This window comes from Solanum pennellii, chromosome 4, assembly GCF_001406875.1.
Source record: "Solanum pennellii chromosome 4, SPENNV200".
NCBI classification, from domain to species: domain Eukaryota; kingdom Viridiplantae; phylum Streptophyta; class Magnoliopsida; order Solanales; family Solanaceae; genus Solanum; species Solanum pennellii.
The window spans coordinates 66,517,362-66,538,457 of NC_028640.1; the positions used below are offsets into that span (position 1 = coordinate 66,517,362).

A 21,096-nucleotide genomic window follows, 5' to 3' on the forward strand; every position below is an offset into this window, starting at 1 on the left:
ATACTGTAGGAGACCCCATGTCTAGTGATTATACTGCAGCAAAATACTCCAGATATGATGTTCCAAAAACATATGCCTGTGCTTTCATAAATTTGACTAGATAAATAAATTTATAATATTATACAGAACAATTACTATGGCAGTAAGAGCTGGCACAAAAATTGTCGTTCATCTAACAAATCTTTGTAATATTTGATAACACATTGAATTTGTTAAAAAAACTGATTCTTGTTTATTAACTTACGTATTATCAAACCAATTACTATTCTCTCTCCATACATTCTTCGGGAAGGACAATACAGATAAGAATTATTCGAGTTAATCCAAATGAGACCAAAACAACAGGCATAGTAAGAGGAGGATCCTTGTCTTCTTAATTCTAGACGAAACTCAAATCCTTGAACAATGAGACAGTGTTTTCAACTGCAATTCCTAATCTCCATCAATCGTGCTTCAACATATCATCGAAAAAGTTTATAATTTTTTTTGTTTCATCTATCCATCTCCTCTTTTAAAGGGTAGCCTTGCTCTAGGTTCTCATCCTAAAAATGGACAACTTAAGCTCGTGTCTCTACTTCATGGTCGCTCTCAGAATCAACAAATCTAAAAACTGACTTAACATTTCCAAGTGCATAAAATTCATATTCTAATTTGAAAACTAGATAAGCAAAATAACTGATTCTTTTCAACAATATTGAGTTTCAATTTTGTCTAGGATATCAAGCTAACAAAACCAATTAAGTTTAGCCACTTCAGAAGATCTACAAAAAATTTACACTTCCTCGGTGGTTATAATTAATTAAGTATTTTCTTTAAAATTTAGAGTACATGGAAAGGAACCACAAAAATATAAAACATGGAGTCCGGAGGATACAAGACATTCCCAATACTCTGGTGTACCACCCCATTCAATACTAAGTTCTCATGCTGCGACCATAAAACATCTATTCGTCTTCTTCTTATCTAGCGAAAACTCGACTTGACAGATCAAATCACTGATACAAAACGTTAGAATTTAAAAACAAACCAAAAAGGATTAAAAAGACACTAAACCACTCTTCTGGTATCCGGTTGGGATCATAACTGACCAACCACTCTCACTTGAGAGGACTAGCTACCTGAAAGTCAACCTGGATACAGACTACCTAATAACCCTTATGAATGGAACATGCCATTCATTAGACTGTTCTTCTCAGGTCGGGTTGGGTTGGTCATGAGCAGACCCTACCCACTAGACACGACTTCCAGTATATACACCAGCTTTACCTACTACAAAATCATAGAAATAGGACCCTTTTTCATTGCCATTAAGTCGATTATTCTTCTATTAATGAAAATAACACATTCACTACTAAAATAAAAACTTTCGAAAGATCTGACACACATTTGATCACTCGGTTATCACTTATAAGATTGTGGTTCTCCTGAAATCTATTGGATGGAGTTAGGATATTCACTAAGAGAATTCAAAGTATAAAGAAAGTACACAGACGAAAAAGCCAAGCAGATTCCAAACATAATATATGTATACATTTTTTACCTATCTACCTAATGTAGTTTTCCAGCAATAGGTATATATTGACACCCCTTGGATAAAACTGTCTTGATCACGGGTGACAGAGTGTTCGAGCTCGTGAAGTTGTGATCTTATCATCAAATAATATTTTATAAAAAAACAAACTTATCATGAAAAAAAGACAAACACAAAAAGGAGCAGGGTAAATGAAGAAATCATACCAGTTTGCCTCTATCAAGAAGTAAAGTTGTTTCTTGGAAGGAAAAACTATTAGAGAGCCCGATTTAGAAACAATTTGTTGATAATCAGATGTCAAAAATAATGTCTTCCAGACGATGTAGGATTCTGCTGCAGACATGAATAAATTAACTTGGTGCTGAGAGGGGTTTTAAAAGGTCATCACCATCTTAACTGAAAAGGGTGTTAAAAGGTCATCACCAACTCAATTACTAATATCTAAGATATTTAAAAGAAGAATCTAGAATATTCAAGATTTTATTGAAAGAAGAACTATAGAATGAGAGTTCTAGAGTGCACAATCTATAAGAATTCGAGAAAGAAGTCGAAGGTGTAGTTCTAGAATATTGCATCCACTAGCTCCTTCCATCAACGCCGATAAATAAAGGTGGTCATTTGGGTTGCATTTGTACTCAAATAAAGAGTGTGTACTCAAGAAATAATTGAGAGTGAAGTGTACTCAAGAAAAGAGGAGTGCAAAAGCAAAAAAAAAAGAAAAGAGTTTTAAGACAGAAACTGGTCCTTATGACAATCAGTACAACAAAAACAACTTTTAGCGGCAATAAATATTGATATTAATAAAGAGTGTAAAATTTTTTACCGGCATTAGATAAGTGTCATTAGAACGAATGTCGCTAAAGGCTTTAGGGACATATACAAAAAATGTTAATTGCAGAAAAAAATACATATGTAGCGGCAATTAGCTAATGACTATTTTTGATGAGTGAATAACAACATACCCCATACCCGGTGAAATTCCACAAGTGAGGTTTGGGGAGGATAGAGTGTACGCAGTCCTTACCACTACCTTGAGGAGGTAGAGAGGTTATTTTCAAAGACCCTCTACTCAAGTGCAACAAATTAAAGTACAAGGAAGAAGAAAACAATGGAAAAAGATATAGCAACAAGGGGGAGGGAGGGGGGGGGGATTGAAAATCCTATAAAAAAAAAGGACTAAGAACAATAAAATAGTGCAATAATCAGAACACAATAAACAACATAAAATGATAGATATCACAATCAAGAACTACAATAATACAACTAGTACAACAACAAAACACCAACAAGGCGAAACTCTCCAAAAGCAATACAAAACACTTCACTACCTACTAAGCTTCTATCCTTGTACACGTCCTCCCCACCTTCCTATCTAAGATCATGTCCTCGGTAATCAAAAGTTGAGTCATGTCTTATCTAATCACCTCTCTTAAATACTAATTCGGCTGGTCCTTAATTAGCATTAATAATTTTTAAGTTTTGAGCTCAATTGGTTGCTCACAAATTAAAAATTAATTAATGTTAACTAAGGACCAGCCGAAGAAGTATTGGATGATAACCTTTATACGGCGCAATCTTGGAAAGTGTGAGGTTCCTATAAATATTTTGACGGTAAAAAGAAAAATCTGCTAAAACATGTTAAATTGCATAGATGATGTATAAATCTTTTTTTCCAACCATCTGGCACACAAATCTCGTCAATTCTACTTCGCATCTGGTAGACCTACTAAGGAGATACATCCTTCATATCATTAAAACAATTATAAACTATCCTTACAAATGCTTCTTGCGATACTTTTCCAGATTCTCAAAAGTGGCATATCTTCACTCTGTACCTCGAATGGATATTCGTGGAAAAATAGGAACAGAAGTGCTGACACCAAAGACAAATTATGTTGCTTATTTGGTGTTCAAATTGGGAAATAAGTCTTGTGAACTTTAATATGCTAATTATATTATTAGGTTTGTTAATTATGAGAGTGATACTGAGACTAAAAAACAAGTTAACACTGTGAAACTGTGACATCAACAAAACTGCGAGGAGATGGATGGATGGAAGTAGACTGGGATATTTCAATAGCAAGGAAGGTAGTGATGGTCCTGTCGAAGGAAGATTGCTTGAGATGAAACGCCGTGGTGACAAAAGTGGCCTCATTGTTGAAGGAATAGAATTCCATCCCAAAATAGTCAAATGCAGGTCGTCAGAGGCGGATCTGGAATTATAAGTTGTACGGGTTCTAAACTATATCTCTTTTTTGTTTTATCGGTTTGAGATACGTTATTTATACCTATTAACTGAATTTCTTTAAAATGTGGATTTTGAGCCTAAGTTCTTGGGTTATGCCAAATCCAAAATTCTATTTTGGCTTGAAGTGTGCTTTAGTTGGTAATGACCTTATGGTACTAAAAAAAATCTAGAGTTTACTACTCCCTTCATCCCATTTTATGTAGCATTATTCGGATTTCTGACTCTTAAAAAATGAAAAGTGTCACATAAATTGGGACATAGAGTAGTTATTTATGTTTTTCTTATTTCCAAGTTAGCATTAGGAGGTCATCACGTCCCAATAACATATATATTATGAGGATTCATACTGTGACCCTCCTTTAATAGAGCTTGAATCTAGCAAGCCAAGATAAGAAGGGTTTTAAAAAAAGTATGAAGTGAATAGATTTATGATGTTTAGTGCGCACAAATCTTGTACTTGCGAGATATGAAAGAAATACTTATATGTAAATATCGATGTTTATATATATATATATATATATATATATATATATATATAAAACTAAGCTATTTTTTGTGGTAGAATGTTTTAAGCCCATAACATTCTTCAATCTACAATCTATCAAGATATCTTTCAAGGAAACAATTATTCAATATCAAGTAGATACATCTAAACTTAACAAGCTAATATATGATCGACGCTTCGGAAATAAAATCAACATAAATCACTTAGAAAGTCTTAGAGGTTTTTTTCTTCTTATGTCCGAAACCATTTGAACCCACTTCAACTACATTATCGCAACTTCCAGGGGTACGGTGGAGCCATAATAGAGTTATCAATTAGGCCAACAGATAAATGTAAACTACGAAAATTAATATTATATTAGTGATAACTTTGGAAATAAAAGAAACATAAACACTATTGAAGTGTAGAGGTTTTTTTTCTTTAATAACCATAATAAGGTCCGAGCCAACTTGAACATACTTCAACTACGTTGTCACGGGGGGCAAAGCCATAATAGAGTTACGGGTGTCAGTTGAAGATCTTGGGCCTAACTCACATTTAAAAACTAGCACATGAGGGAAGAAATGCCCAAGTCTATGCAAGCAAAACTATTGGTCCGTTCCGCAACCAATATGGGAATGTAAACACACTAACAAACTCAACAAATACATATATTAAACAGGTTAATGTACTGCTAAATTTTGAATTAAATGAAACATTAGTCACTAATTATAGTGGGTCTTGTGTACCGGACGATTGAACTAATAATAATAATTTTTAAAAGATTGAGTCACATATAGTACTATTTATGCAATTTAAGTTGCTATAGAACATTTTTCTTTTTACATCAAAACCTTAGCGGAACCTGGAGGCTGCACACCATTGAGTATGCACCGTATAAAGACCACTATTGGCTAGAAGAGTTAAAATCTTTCTATTAAAGGTTACTCCTTTTAAGGAGGCGAACCACCTTTTCTTAAATGCAAGGAATGTTTACCATCTTTGTTAAATGATAATTTACTTTAATTCATTGATTAAGAAAAAAAATATTAACGGTTTAGTAGGCTTGAGTGGGGTTTTCACCTAATAGATATCATAATAAGTATTAGAGTAGGGTTTATTAACACTTGAGGCTGCAACTCGAAGTAATAGCTCGATAGAGTGTCAAGAGTGGTGGCCTAGACCAATAGGAGGGGTACTAGTTGTGACCAATCGATAAGAGTGGTGGCCTAGATCTAAAAGAAGTGTGAATTATTGGGCACAATTGATTGCTCACAACTTGAATATTGTTATTGCTATGTAAAGATCAGTTTCGGTCTTATAACTCTGTACACTCATATGAGTACCTCTATTTATAGAATGCACCTTTTACCTATTTATAGAATTACACTTTCTTGAATGATATAAGACGTTGCACTTTGTTCAATTCTGTGCAAGTCTTTAAATATACTAGATTCTTCTTTGAATCATAGATATTAATTAAGTTGGTGATGACTTATGAAGACTCCTCCTCAGCACCAACTTAATTTATTCTTTACTTCCATTTTAAGGGATCATCAAGAGTTAGCAATCATCTTGATATCCAGGTTCTTTATGAACCTCTTACTCCTTTGAACTTCTCCACTTACCATACTTTGAATTTTCTTCAAAGGTAGTATTCACCTGGATCTGAACCACATCTACAAATGTTGCATCTATATATTTGTTGTTTGGCATTTCAGTAGTGAAGATCTCCTTAGTTGAGGTTGTGGTGCTTCTTGGACTTATTTTTGAAAAATGCCTGGAGTGCCACAGGCGCCAGCTTACCATGCACTGTTTTTGTGTGTGGGAATACCTCTGGTGTTCGTGATTGATTTGTGTTAAATCTTGCTATAGGTTAGTTTCTATCTTGCCGATTTTTCTCAAGTGTTTCTTCTTCATTATGGGCGAAACTCAATGCCTTGAACAAGGAAGGCGTATTTCCAACTGAGATATCTGAACTCTATCAATCGTGCTTCAACATCTCCTTCTGCTCTTATATCATTGAAAAAGTTTCCCATTTCTATTCCCATCCATCCGTCACCTCTTTTCAACGGTAGCCTAGCTCTAGGTCCTAGTTCGAAAAAGGGACAACTTTAACTCGTTGCTCTGCTTCATGGTCACTCTCAGAATCCACAAAACTAACAACTGCCTTAACATTTCTAAAGACATACAATCCATCTTTCCATTTGAATACTAGATAAGCGAAATATATAACTGGTTCTTTTTGACAACATTCGAGTTCTAATTTTTTCCTCGGATATCAAGCCAACTGATTCGATTAAGTTTAGCCACTTCTAAGAATCTATAAAAGAATTACACTTCCTCTTTAATTATATTTGATAAAGTAATTTCTTTCAAAATTAGAGGAAGTGCAAATATATAAAACCTGGAGTTTAGGTGAGACAACCATTCCCAATACTCTGGTGTACCACCCCATATAATACCAAATTCTCATGCTGCGACCATAAAACATTTATTCCTATCTTCTTATCCAGCTAAAAACTCTGTATGACAGATCAAATCACAGAGACAAAACATTATGATTTAAAAACAAACCAAAAGGACTGAAAAAGACACTAGACTACTCTTACTGTGTCTAATTGGGATCACAACTCCACTCACTTGACATGACTAGCTACCTAAAAGTGTTGGATCCAAACCACCCAACAACCCTTATGAATGGAACATTCCGTTCAATTGTCTGTTCTTCTCAGGCCGGGTTAGGTCGGTCATGGGCGGACCCTACCCACTAGACACGACCCACTTACCACCTTTACCTACTACAAAATCATAGAAATAGGACCCTTTTTCATTAACATTAAGTCGAATATTCTTCTATTAATGAAAATAACACATTCACTACTAAAATAAAAACTTTTGAAAGACCTCACACATTTGATCACTCGGTTATCACTAATAAGATTGTGGTTCTCCTGATATCTATTGGATGGTGTTAGGATATTCACTAAGAGAATTCAAAATATAAAAAAAGTACACAGACGAAAAAGCCAAGGAGATTTAAACATAGTATATGTATACATCTTTTACCTATCTACATAATGTAGTTTTCCAACAATAGGTATATATTGACACCCCTTGGATAAAACTGTCTTGATCACGGGTGACAGAGTGTTTGAGCTTGTGAAGTTGTGATCTTATCATCAAATAATATTTTATATTAAAAAAAACTTATCATGAAAAAAAGACAAACTAAAAAAGTAGCAGGGTAAATGAAGAAATCATACCAATTTGCCTCTATCAAGAAAACTCAGAGAGTTATAGAGGTTGAAGTAAAGTTGTTTCTTGGAAGGAAAAACTTTTAGAGAGCCTGATCTAGAAACAATTTGTTGGTAATCAGATGTCAAAAATAATGTTCCAGTCGATGTCGGATTCTGCTGCAGTCATGAATGTTTGTGAGACACTCCTGGAGGTTGCACAATTAAAATTCTCTCTTTAACATCGTCACAAGATGTAGGTAGGTCTTCAGCTGTCTCACAAGCATTCATGTCTGGAGCAGAATATGACATCGTCTGGGAAACATTATTTTTTCCATATGATTATCAACAAAAAATTTCTAGATGAGGCTCTCTAGTGGTTTTCCTTTCAATAAACAACTTACTTCAACCTCTGTAACTCTTCGATTCTTCTTGATAGAGGTAAATTGGTATGAGTTCTTCCCCCTCCTTTTTGTGTTTGCCTTGTTTTTCATGAGAGGTTTTTTATATATAAAATATGATTTAATGGTGAGATCAAAACGTCATGAGCTCAAACACTTTTGACACCCAACCAAGCCACTTTTATCCGAACGGTGTCAATTTATCCTTATTGCTGCGCAATTACATTGTGTAGATAAGTTAAAGAAATTATGTATATATATTCAATGTTTCAAATTTCCTTGGCTTTTTGTTCGTTTACTTTCTTTATATTTTGAATTCTCTAAGCGAAAATTCTAAATTCATTCAATAGATATCAGAAAGGCCACAATCTTATCCAGTGATGACTGAGTGATCAAATGTGTGTTAGATCTTTCTAAAGTTTTATTTTAGTTGTGAATGTGTTATTTTCATTAATAAAAGAAAATTAATGTCAATGAAAAAGGTCCCTATGTATATGATTGTGTAGTAGGTAAAGGTGGTACAGTAGAAGTAGTGTCTAATGGGTAGCATCTGCCCATGACCGACCCAACCTAGTCTGAGAGGAACAGGCCAATGAACGGCATGTTCCATTCATAAGGGTTGTTGAGTGGTTTGAATCCAGGCCAATTAGACACAGTAAGAGTAGTCTAGTGCCTTTTTCAGCCCTTTCGGTTTGTTTTTAAATCATAATGTTTTGTCTATGTGATTTGATCTGTCATTTAGAGTTTTTAGCTGGATAAGGAGATAGGGAAGAAATGTTTTATGGTCGCAGCACGAGAATTTGCATTATATGGGGTGGTACACCAGAGTATTGGGAGTGGTTGTCTCACCTAAACTCCAGGTTTTATATATTTGCACTTCCTCTAATTTTGAAAGAAATTACTTTTTCAAATATAATTAAAGAGGAAGTGTAATTCTTTTCTAGATTCTCAGAAGTGGCTAAACTTAATCGAATCAGTTGGCTTGATATCCGAGGAAAAAATTAGAACTCGAATGCTGTCAAAAAGAACCAGTTTATATTTCGCTTATCTAGTGTTGAAATGGGAAGATGGATTGCATGTCCTTAGAAATGTTAAGGAAGTTGTTGGTTTTGTGGATTCTGAGAGTGACCATGAAGCAGAGCTACCGAGTTAAGGCTGTCCCCTTTTTCAGGACTAGGACCTAGAGCAAGGCTACCGTTGAAAAGAGGTGACAGATGGATGGGAATATAAATGAAAAACTTTTTCAATGATATAGGATCAGAAGGAAACGTTGAAGCATGATTAATAGAGTTTAGACATCTCAGTTGGAAACAAGCCTTCATTGTTCAAGGAATTGAGTTTCGTCCATAATGAAGAAGATGCATTTAGAAAAATCGGCATGATAATCACCAACATATAGCAAGAGTTAACCCAAATCGATCACCAAAACCAAAGGTATTCCCATACACAAAAAGAGTACATGGCAAGCTGGCGCCTCTGGCACTCCAGGCATGTTGCAAAAATAAGTCCAGGAAGCACCACAACCTCAACTAAGGAGATCTTCACTACTGAAATGCTAAATAACAAATATATAGATGCAACATTTGTAGATGTGGTCTAGATCAAGGAGAATACTACCTTTGTAGAAAATTCAGGGTGTAGTAAGTGGAGAAGTTCAAAGGAGTAAGAGGTTCATAAAGAACCTGGATATCAAGATAATTGCAAAGTCTCGAGGATCCCTTAAAAGTCGACGCAAAGAATAAATTAAGTTGGTGCTGAGGGGGAGTGTTCATAAGTCATCACCAACTCAATTAATATCTAAGATATTTCGAAGAATAATCTAGTATATAAATGACTTGTAGAGAATTGAACAAAGAACTCTCGAATGAGTGTTCTAGAGTGCAACATCTTATATCATTCAAGAAAGTGCAATTCTATAAATAGGTAAAAGGTGCATTTTATAAATAGAGGTAGTCATTTGAGTGTACAGAGTTATAGACCAAAATTGATCTTTACTTAGAAATAACAATATTCAAGTTGTAAGCAACCAATTGTGCCCAATAATTCACTCTTCTTTTGGATTTAGGCCACCACTCTTATCGATTGGTCACAACTAGTACCCCTCCTTGGTCTAGGCCACCACTCTTGACACTCTACGAAGCTATTACTTCGAGTTTCAGCCTCAAGTGTTAATCAACCCTACTCTAATACTTATTATAATAATCTATTTGGTGGAAAAACCCACTAAACCCTACTAAACCGTTAATATTTTTTTTCTTAATCAATGAAGGTCAATTAGCATACAACAAAGATGGTAAACATTCCTTGCATTTAAGAAAAGGTGGTTCACCTCCTTGAAAGGAGGAACCTTTAATAGGAAACTTTTAACTCTTCCATCCAATTGTGGTTCTTATACGGTGCATACTCAGATGGTGTGCAGCCTGCAGGTTCCGCTAAGGTTTTGATGTAAAAAGAAAAATGTGCTATATTAATTGAAATTGCATAAATAGTACTATATATGACGAATCTTTAAAAATTATTATTATAGTTCAATCGTCTGGTACCCAAGACTCACTATAATTAGTGCCTAATGTTTGATTTAGTTCAAAATTTAGCATTACATTAACTTGTTTAGTATATGTACTTGTTGGGCTTGTTAGAGTGGTTGTAATCCCACATTGGTTTGGGAACATAACAATAATTTTGCTTACATACATAGACTTGGAAAGTTCTTCCCTCATGTTCTAATTTTTAAATGTGAGGTAGGCCCAAGATCTAATTTTATAGGGTTCAACTGACACCCTTAACTTTTTTATGACTTTGCCCCCCATGACAACGTAGTTGAAGTATCCTGATCATATGTTTGGAGCATCCTGAATCAACAACCCAATCATTTTAATAATCAATTAATTTCTCACTTACAATTTGCCTGTGCAAGCTCCTTTTCCTTGTAAGAGTGTGAGAGGTGACAATATCTTCATGTTGATTTCTTGGTTTCTTTATTTGTATAAGAGGTCTCAAAATCCCAAGCTTCTTCTTCATCTTGCCTTATTCGAGTAGAAGTGGTTATAACACCTTTAGCTATCTTGTAACAACAATCTCTAGCGTAATGTCCTCTTTTTCCATAATTGTAGCACTTGCCCCTTTTCCAGTTATTGAAACCTTGGTTTGCCTTCTTATTGGCTCTCTGGCTTCTTTGATGTTGACTCTTCAGGTCTCCCCCTGTACTTATCTCTTTATCCCATTTTGGTAGCCTTGCCTTTTGTGTATCGCATTATAAAGCAGGGGTGATTATTGTGTGTCAGTTGTCTCTCATTAATTAGAAAGATAAATACGAAGGGATATAGGATAGCATTTTCGATTGAGCCTTCTTGTTGAATCTATAACAACTCTACAATAATTTAGCTTGATAAAATAGGTAATAGGGCCCCCTCGCTCTGGCGGCTCTAGTGATTCCCTTGGAAGCTGCTGTGCAGCCCTCCCTAGCATGACTTTATCTCGCTCAGTGAACGTTCAATATTAGCAGTAATGCAAAAGTTAAGGATTTAAACAACGGTAGAGAATTTTGTAGAAAAGAGGATCAGAACATGGTAATGTGCAACAGGGCAACATCTAATACTTCTCTAGGTTGTGAGAAGAGACATGATATTCGTAATGCTTCAAGAGTCCTATTATGTTTTAACAACTTTGATGCTTTATTGAATGCTACTGGAAAATATGGTAATATCAAGACACTCATGGTTACATTGAGCACCTCGGCTTATGAGGTCCCTTCCGAATCTTTGGAGTCACTTGGTCATTATCAGGGAAAATCTGGACAGATACTATTGTCAACAGGGAATGGAGACGACGATTCGGTGAAAGGTATGCCATCTCACTCTCTTAAGCTAATTTTACAAATGATTTGGTTATTTTGAGGAAAAACAAGGGTTGATGAGTGTTGTTAGGCGGGCTCTTTGGTTGATAAAAAAGAGCAGGTTTCACCACGTGCTTTGAATAGAAAATTAAGTCCAGAAGCTCTATATTTGTGCCTAAAAGTGTCAGTGCAAAGAAGAACAAGCCAAAGGCCTTAGCATTAAGATTTAGTCCAACTAATGCTTATACAGTTGATTTGGAAGAGGATTATCTGATGAAAACAAGGAAGACAATATGCTAGGATATGTTTTGATAAAATGGCTGTCATAACAAATGAACAAGAATGATAAAATTACAAGGAATACAAAATAAAACTTGCTTGGCTTAGAGGCATGTTAATACATTTTTTGAAGATAGTTGAAGTCTCTCACACGAGCAATCAGAAGAATAAATAACAACTTTATCTTCGGGATTCAACTAAGCCACTAAACAAATAGCATTCAAGAATGTTACTCTTCTATTCTTGAATTGGTGATTTCACATTTTGATTAATGTCTCACAAGTGTTTTCAAGGGAAAGTACTTTTGTTTTGAATGTTTATCTTTTTCAACCAAAAGAAACTCAATTTATAGGATAAAAAAGTTTTGCAAGAAAAAGACTTTTAATTAATAGAATTTATTAGGTTCATTAATTGGAAACAAAAAACTTATCTTTCAAAAACCCATAACGTAGAATTAAAAAAACTTCTTGCAAATGTTTATAACATAGAATTAAATAAATGAATGTTATAATTCACATTCATGTATTTGTTATTTCAAAACGGATGAATTTGTTTCAAAATTAATTGAAACACTAACTCTTACAATCCCCCACTTGTTTCAAGAAATTTTATCTTTGAAAAATCCAAAAATATTTTGAGACATTAATCTAGCAACATGCATCAATAATGGGGTCTTTTTGGACTTGAACCATTAGCTAGTGAAGGTTTTCTAAATCATTGACTACTTAGTGAACTAATCTTGAACTAAGTGGTTCATTGAATGAAGTTAGAAAAATACTCCACGCATATCACTATGTTCCGGTGAAAATCGAAATCCTTTGACACCTTATGGCCATGTGTCCTGAATCCTTTTTAGCCAAGTGCTTTATGATTTTCCTGTTAAAATCTTATTGAAGCGGCCTCCACTACGCACTTAGTGTGGTGAATTTATCAAGAGTAACTTTGCATACTCCGACCAAATAGTCTATGAACTTCATTAAGAGAAATTAATCCCATCCTTCTTTACACAAAGTATCGGTAAATCTATCAAGAGTATTCCTACACGCTCCAATCGAAATTGATTTATAGACTTATTAAGAGAATATAATCTCTTCCTTCTCTTCAGTAGGAATATCGAAAAAAATTTATCAAGAGTTTTCTTACTAACTCCAACCGAGATCGGTCTTAAAATTGACGAAGAGAAAGAAATCTCAATCATGCACATCTACTTATTTCATTTTATTTTGAAAATGGGAATTTTATTGATGTGCTTCACAATTGTAACTTTACTTGTTTTTCCCTTTGAACCCAAGATTACATCATTAGGTAGAGTTACCATAAAGTACAATTAATTTACAACATGCTTATTCCCATCCCATTACAAGTTTCCACCACTAACTATTTGCCTAACCTTTTAGAGAACAGATCCGCTAAATTAATTTTACTCTTCACATATTGAAGCAATATCACGCCTTCCTCCAATAATCTCCTGACATGATTATGTTTGAGACGTACTTGTCTCGACTTGCCATTATAGCAGTCACTTGAAGCCCGAAATATAGCAACTTGATTATCACAATAGATAGTTAAAGGTGGTATTGGCTTACTCCATAAAAGAAAATCTATCAGCACTGATCGCAACCAATCAGCTTCTTCTCCAGCAGAAGACATAGCTGTAAATTCTGACTCCATGGTTGAATGAGTAATACATATCTGCTTCTTTGATTTCCAAGAGATCCTGCTCTAGCCAAAGTGAAAATCCAAGCAGTAATAGATTTAGAGTCATTCGGATCAGAATTCCAAGTAGCATCACTATAGCCTTCAAGAACAACGGGAAATGTAGAATAATGTAGGGCAACATTAATTGTACCCTTCAGGTATCTTAAAACACGAATTAAGGCATTCCAATGTTCAACTCCGGGATTACTAGTAAACTTGCTCAAAGTTCCTACTGCGTAACCAATATCCGGCCTGGTACAATGCATGGCATATATAAGACTCCCAACAATCTGAGAATATGTCAGCTGGTCGAGAACATCACTAGAGTTCCGCATCAGTTTGATGCTAGAATCAAATGGTGTAGGAGCAGGTTTGTCATCAAAGTGACCAAACCTCTTTAGAACTTTCTCAATATAACTTGATTGAGTAAGAGTCAAGTCATTCGCTGATCTTATAATTTTAATACCCAAAATTACATCAGCTTCTCTAAGATCTTTCATCTCAAATTGAGAAGCTAGAAAAGATTTTGTTTCTTTGACTCTTTCAATATCAGTTCCAAAGATCAACATATCATCTACATAAAGACATATTATAACACAAGATTTTTCTTGAAATTTGCTAAATATACAAATATCACCACCATTGATTGAGTAGCCATTAGAAATCATTACTCTTCTGAATTTCTCATTCCATTGTTTTGGAGCTTGTTTTAATCCATAAAGATATTTAAGAAACTTACAAACTTTGTGTTCTTGACCAGGAAAGATAAATCCTTCTGGTTGTTTTATATAAACCTCTTCATCTATATCTCCATTCAAAAATGCAGTCTTCACATCCATTTGATGTATTACTAGACTATGAATTGCGGCTAAAGCAATCAAGAGTCAAATAGAAGTTATTCGAGCTATAGGTGCAAATGTATCAAAATAATCAATACCTTTCAATTGAGTAAAACCTTTTGCCACCAAACGAGCTTTCTACTTATCTAAGGTTTCATAATATTTTAATTTCTTTCTAAAGATCCATCTACAACCAATAGACTTACATCCAGGAGGGAGGTCTGATAAACTCCATGTATTATTTGACATAATGGAGTTCATTTCATCATCAATAGCTTCACGCCAGAAAGGAGCATCATGTGAAGCCATTGCTTCAACATAACTTTTAGGATCCCTTTCAACTAAATAGACTTGAAAATTTGGTCCAAAGTCTCTTAGTTTGGATGATCTTGCACTACGTCTTGGTTGTCATAACAAATGAACAAGAATGATAAAATTACAAGGAATACAAAATAAAACTTGCTTGGCCTAGAGGCACGTTAATACGTTTCTTGAAGATAGTTGGAGTCTCTCCCACGAGCAATCGGAAGAATAAATAACAACTCTATCTTCGGGATTCAACTAAGCCACAAAACAAGTAGCATTCAAGAATGTTGCTCTTCTATTCTTGAATTGGTGATTTCACCTTTTGATTAATGTCTCACAAGTGTTTTCAAAGGAAAGTACTTTTGTTTTTAATGTTTATCTTTTTCAACCAAAAGAAACTCAATTTATAGGATAAAAAGTTTTGCAAGATAAAGACTTTTAATTAATAGAATTTATTAGGTTCATGAATTGGAAACAAAAAAATTATCTTTCAAAAACCCATAACGTAGAATTAAAGAAAAACTTCTTGCAAATGTTTATAACATAGAATTAAAATAAATGAATATTACAATTCACATTCATGTATTTGTTATTTCAAAACGGATGAATTTGTTTCAAAATTAATTGAACACTAACTTTTACAATGGCTAGGGAAGGGTATATCTCGCCTAGGCAACATTGAAATGGAAAGAACAGAAGCAAAAAATAGACATATGGAAGACAACACAGTTGGAACGATAAAGTGACTAAGAAGTTTGTTCCAAGGCACCTATGATGTGACTGTCAAAGAAGCATCATATGGAAGTATCAATAGCTTTAACAAGATCCAATAATCCATGAAGAAATGATGAACTAACAAGTGTTGTTGGACAAGTTCGAAGAAGAAAACAAGAGGAAAACACTTCAGGTTACTTTAGATGTGCAGTCACTCTTTTTTAATTCATTCACTTGACAAAGGAAGTTTGAGGCCGGTAATTCAAACTTTTAATTCTTGGTTGCCATATTTTTGATTATTTAAGCACCTTAATTTGTAATATTTTCATATAGTGTATTATAAACTCTGTGGTAATCACAAAATCCTACTTCTCTCTAAATTTTATTTTATTCANAACTCTAACATAAATGCATTTCCTTAATTTTATCAGTACAAACGAAGAGACAATCTTTGAAATAAATGATCTGAAAGAGAGAAAGAAAGCAAATCAATTGCATAAAACATTTATAAGTAAGAGGAATGAAGTTGTAGATCAAATATCCAAATTAAGGAAATGTCAAAGATATAAACCTGGAATTGCGGTGTGTCTTCCATCGTCAAGAGTGTATGTCATCAGTTGCAAAAATGTTAAGCTTTCTTGCCGTTATCATAAAACAATTTTTCCTGCTATACTTGTCAAGAAAAAAACTTTGAGAGAAAAAAAAAGAGCATTAAACAATATCCCAAGGGAGGTGCTATCAGTAAGAGTACAACACTCCTTAAGGAAGGGAATCGAAATACTCTAGCAGACTTTTTTGCTAACTTGGTTTTTTATTTTGCAGGTAATTATGAATATAAATCTTTTCAGGAAGTTCCAAGTTTAGGAAAGAAGATATTCAACCTTGACAAGTACAAAACACCACACATGAGAATTCAAAAGACAGGTTCCACAAAATTTCAAATTAATTAGAGTTTATAGTGTCAATAAGTAGTATGAATACAAAAGTGAAGTACATAGATATATTCTATCAATTCAATCTATGATGTCTAAAATACTTTCCGGTTGGTTAAAGTACTATGCACCTTGGTGAGAACTTTGAGGTGTTGCGAATGGTATGAAACTAGGACTCAAAGATTGAGAGTAGTATTTTTCTACTACAGGTAACTTAAATCATACAGCAACATAAAATTTCGATAGTCTTGACTTAGATGGTGGCATTAACCTAGTCGGATTCAATCCATTATTGAAGAGGCTAAATAAATTCAAATTGATGAAGAAGGTTTCAGAGTTACCTTTGGTTAGGATACTGAATGAGAAAAACTCTATTCATCCGCAAGCAGTTAGAATAGTTGTATATGAAGCTTGCAAATGACACAAGTAATTTCTTTTCTGCAAGAGACCTCAAAAAAAGTTAATTTATCTTTTAGAATCTAAAATTTGATGGTGGTATCAATCTCAGTTGTGACATTCAATCTATTGAATGATAGATCTAAGAAAGACAAACCAATTTGAGATGTTAAAGTCACCTGATAGAACTCTTGGATGAAAATTTTAAATCGGCAGTGAGATATTCAATGCTAGATCTGGTATCATCAATAAAAAAAAGTTAATTTATCTTTTAGGGATCTAAATTTGATGGTGATATCAATCTCAGTTGTGAAATTCAATCCATTGAATGATAGATATAAGAAAGAAGAACCAATTTGAGATGCCTCACCTGATAGAACTGTTGGATGAAAAGTTTAAATCGGCAGTGAGATATTCAATGGTAGATCTGGTATCATCGATAAGAAAAAGTTAAATTTATCTTTGAAGGATCTAAAATTTGATGGTGGTATCAATCTCAGTTGTGGCATTCAATTCATGGAATGATAGATCTATGAAAGAAGAAGCAATTTGAGAAGCCAAAGTCACCTGATAGAACTCTTGGATGAAAAGTTTAAATCGACAGTGAGATAATCAACGGTGGATCTAGTATCATCCATGAAGAGGAAGCTTCGACCATGAACACCAACATTGAAGCTATCGGATGCTTCAGTTGCCTCTTTGATTTATTATCTTTAAAAATGTCCATCCTTTTCAACTTTCCTGTTTGATTGTCTTTTTTGTATTTTGTTTCATTAGGGTTGGCCGTATGGGCTGATTCTATTTGTGTACATATTTTATTTTTTCAATAAAGTGGCCCAATTGGTTTTTAATTAAAAATATATATGTATAGTATTGTATTTATAATTTAATCAATCCAAATTCACACCTACGTCACATGTTATGTTACATATCACCTATTTGACGAATAAACTTATTACTTTATGAAGAAAAATAGCATAAGAGATAGTGTTTATAGATGATTGAAAAGAATTATAAGGTAAAGAACCCAGTAAAAATAAGAAAATAAAAATATTATAATGACATGATCATATCAAATTGATTGTTACATAAAATGATATTTTCATAGTTACATAATGATGATTTTAACGATAAGATACAAATAAACTTTAAATAATTAACAACCAAAATTATTATATATGAACCGTTAGATCCAAAATTCTTCTTTGGCAACATAGTGGATTCAAAGGTTGCTTTAGATTTTGAGACTAAATCCTGAGTGTGACACTCAATATTTTTTTAATTCCCTTATATGGATTTCTAACTACATCATTATATTGTTTAATACTTGTGATGGTGAGAGGCAAAAGTATAAATAGAGTATGAATACCGATTTCAAATGAATCTTATACTTTCATATACAACGAAACATAAATTTATATGTAAAAGTTTAGATAAATTTAATAGATAGTAGAATATAATGATTTAAATGTTAAGAACCTCAAAAACTGAATCCATAAATCTTAAATTCTGATTTCGCCTATGGTAATGGAGAGGTAGAACATACCTGATAAATAATTTAGGTTCATTCATCTTTGTCCATATAAAAAAATGATATCTTACCAGTTTGTCATTATCAAGGAAAATGGGAGAATCACATTGACTAAAAATGAGCTCCTTTTTGTGTTACAAATCGGAGGAAACTTTGATCTATCAAATATTTCTTGATAATTAGAAGTTTAAAAACCTTCCCCAAATTCATCAGATTTTGCAAAAATAATTGAATCTTGTTGATAAAATTGTTGATCTTACTGCATCTGCTGGAGTTGTTTTTTAAATCATTTCATAGATGCAATCGTCTGGCAACTTTTCAAAATAATTCATTGGAGTTATGGACTCGGAAAAGTTCATGTCAAAATTCTTATAAAAGTTTATAACCGATAAATAACCTAAGTTTTTTTGTCCCAAGCTTTAAATATGATTAAATAATCAAAAGAAAAAAAATATTTCAGGGCCTATACATCGTCAAATCATCATATCATATCATATCATATATTATTAAAAATGGGAAGCCTCAAGGTACAAAGTTGAATTACCATTTTATTCGTATACTAAATTAAAATATTATAAAATATCTAATTAATTAAACATTAAATATGCTTAAATTGCTAAGTTGATTCACTTATTATTTAAATAGAGTAGGAGAATGAAGAGTTGTAAAAATAATAAATTATAAAGTTATTACGAAAAGGTACTAGAGAAACTTTCGATTTCTCTATCTGATCAGTTTTAGGTGTAATTTTTGTCATAATATGTATTAATACCACACCTCCATTATCTCCTCATTAATCTTTACACCTTCATAATCTTCCCACACTCTCAAGAAATTAATAGCATGATTATGATACCTTTTGATTTTACTCAATGATGTCCTATAAATTATGGTATTTGACACAACAATCTATACACTTTGAAGATATTTAGGTACACTTCGCAAGAATTTTTTTTTTTTTTAAAATGTCTATATTTCTATTGTTTTTATCCTTTAGTATATATTAATATCATTTTTAGCTTCCGTTCATAACACTGATTACTAATTTTCCTTATCTTCGTTTGTTGTTTCCAGAAAAGAAATGTGTACAAATTGTTAGATCTTCTAATGGAGTTCACAACGAGAGAAGGGATGTTCACGTCTTTCCGGAGGTTGAAATCAATTTTAATTTCCGTATTATATTCATGCTTTAGATAAGTTATTTTTTTTAATGTATAATTACTATTATCTAAAAAATTTCCTTGTTATCATATTAAATATCATATTTTTTCTGTTGCTTTTAACATATCATGAGATCAAAAGAGAATTATTAAGAAATTGCAATCGAAGTTTGTAATTGAAGATGTTTTGATCTAATATATATATATATACTCAATAGTTAATACAATATACCGCTAGGAGTATAAATCACATCTAACCAACCGTTTGATATAATGTTAATTAATTTTGTTTAGCTTTGGCTTCATGTTATATCATTGTTGGTTTGACAATTTTCATTTTAAAGAAAAGAATTAGCTTGTAGACTTCACAATTTGTAATGTGTTTTAGTTTTTATTTGAGGAATCAATTATTGAATAGGAAATGAGAAAATCGTCTTTCGTGATTCAAATAGTAAGCTCGAATTCATGATTGAGAAAGGATATTTTCAAGTACAATTTGAAATTCTCTACTATTCTTAAATCTCATTATAAATAATTTTTTAAATTAGTTTATTTGATTAAATATAGTTCTTACAAAATATAACACTATAATCATGTTTCAATTTTAACATCTGTCAGTAGTTCAATACAAACTTTATAAAATAGAAATATAACTAAAAATTAAACTAATTTAACAATTTCTTAAAATTCGTCCTTTAATTGTGATTCTCCAAATTAAGAAATCTGCAACCTGAGATGAGAGGTTTAAATAAATTTTACCTCTTTCAAGTGTTGAATCGTCATGACATCATAAATATTGAAGGAATGTCACTCCATTAACTATTTTAATTTTGTGAAGTGAAGAAGGGGGTTACAGTTTAAAATAATGTGAAAATACAAGAAATCACATTCCAAATGTCTAAACCACTTATAAACTTTCTATAGATAAAGAAGATTTTGTTCTTATATGCACATATATGTATATCATTCTTTAATATCAAATTTCTAACAATCCATCATTATATTGAGGGCCTTCAAAAGCAATAATCATTTTATTACATACTAATATTATAATTTTGTGAAAGAAAAAATTATATATAATCATAATCGTAATAAATATTGTATTAAATATAAATATATCATAATATTTGTTGCATCTATACCACATTTTTGTTCATAAAAATACAAATAATAGACTCTCTTAACATTGTGTAACGCACGTGTCCAGGACTAGTATAGTAACAAGTACAAATAAGCATATACAATTAAGTTTTTTTTTTCCTTTTTTTCAATTATATTAATGAGTAAAGATAAGCAAGAAGTCAAACTTATTCAAACAACAATAACCCCTACCACACCTCAATTCTAAGCAAATTTCACGTCGCCTCAGTTAAGTGTATCAAGGCTAATATTATATTATATAAAAATAAATAAATAGTAGGAGAAAATCTCTATTTAATATGGTGTGTAAGTGAGTGATTGGACTCAAAGACTCATAGAAAGTATAAGACCTAAGTAAACGTATTG

At 32.8% G+C, this 21,096-nt stretch overlaps 1 protein-coding gene and 2 pseudogenes across 5 annotated transcripts; 1 reads left to right on the forward strand and 2 right to left on the reverse strand.

Moving 5' to 3' along the window:
* Positions 1-1,261: 1,261 nt before the first annotated feature.
* Positions 1,262-17,615, reverse strand: LOC107017426. 5 transcript variants are annotated; one of them, XM_027916352.1, is made up of 6 exons: positions 17,467-17,615; positions 17,270-17,326; positions 17,079-17,135; positions 16,860-16,952; positions 16,143-16,238; positions 1,262-1,927 (listed from the first exon to the last, which is right to left on the reverse strand). In XM_027916352.1, the coding sequence occupies exons 1-5, from the start codon at positions 17,535-17,537 to the stop codon at positions 16,169-16,171; spliced, it is 348 nt and encodes a 115-aa protein (XP_027772153.1). In that variant the 5' UTR covers positions 17,538-17,615; the 3' UTR covers positions 1,262-1,927; positions 16,143-16,168. The 5 variants fall into 5 exon arrangements, with proteins under 5 accessions (XP_027772153.1, XP_027772150.1, XP_027772151.1 ...); XM_027916349.1 differs by having other exon boundaries at positions 16,845-16,952; XM_027916350.1 differs by lacking the exon at positions 1,262-1,927 and adding an exon at positions 13,262-13,736 and having other exon boundaries at positions 16,845-16,952.
* Positions 6,183-6,913, reverse strand: LOC114076912 (annotated as a pseudogene).
* Positions 6,964-9,250, forward strand: LOC107016955 (annotated as a pseudogene).
* Positions 17,616-21,096: the final 3,481 nt, after the last annotated feature.

What these genes read in the sequence shown, in the direction of transcription:
- LOC107017426 (XM_027916349.1), bottom strand. Translation starts at nt 17,537, where the DNA reads ATGGATGATACTAGATCCACCGTTGATTATCTCACTGTCGATTTAAAC. An exon ending in TCATCCAAGAGTTCTATCAG is followed by an intron (nt 17,327 to 17,466) that starts GTGACTTTGGCT and finishes CGATGATACCAG; the next exon opens with ATCTACCATTGAATATCTCA. An exon ending in TCATCCAAGAGTTCTATCAG is followed by an intron (nt 16,953 to 17,078) that starts GTGACTTTAACA and finishes ACTTTTTTTGAG; the next exon opens with GTCTCTTGCAGAAAAGAAAT.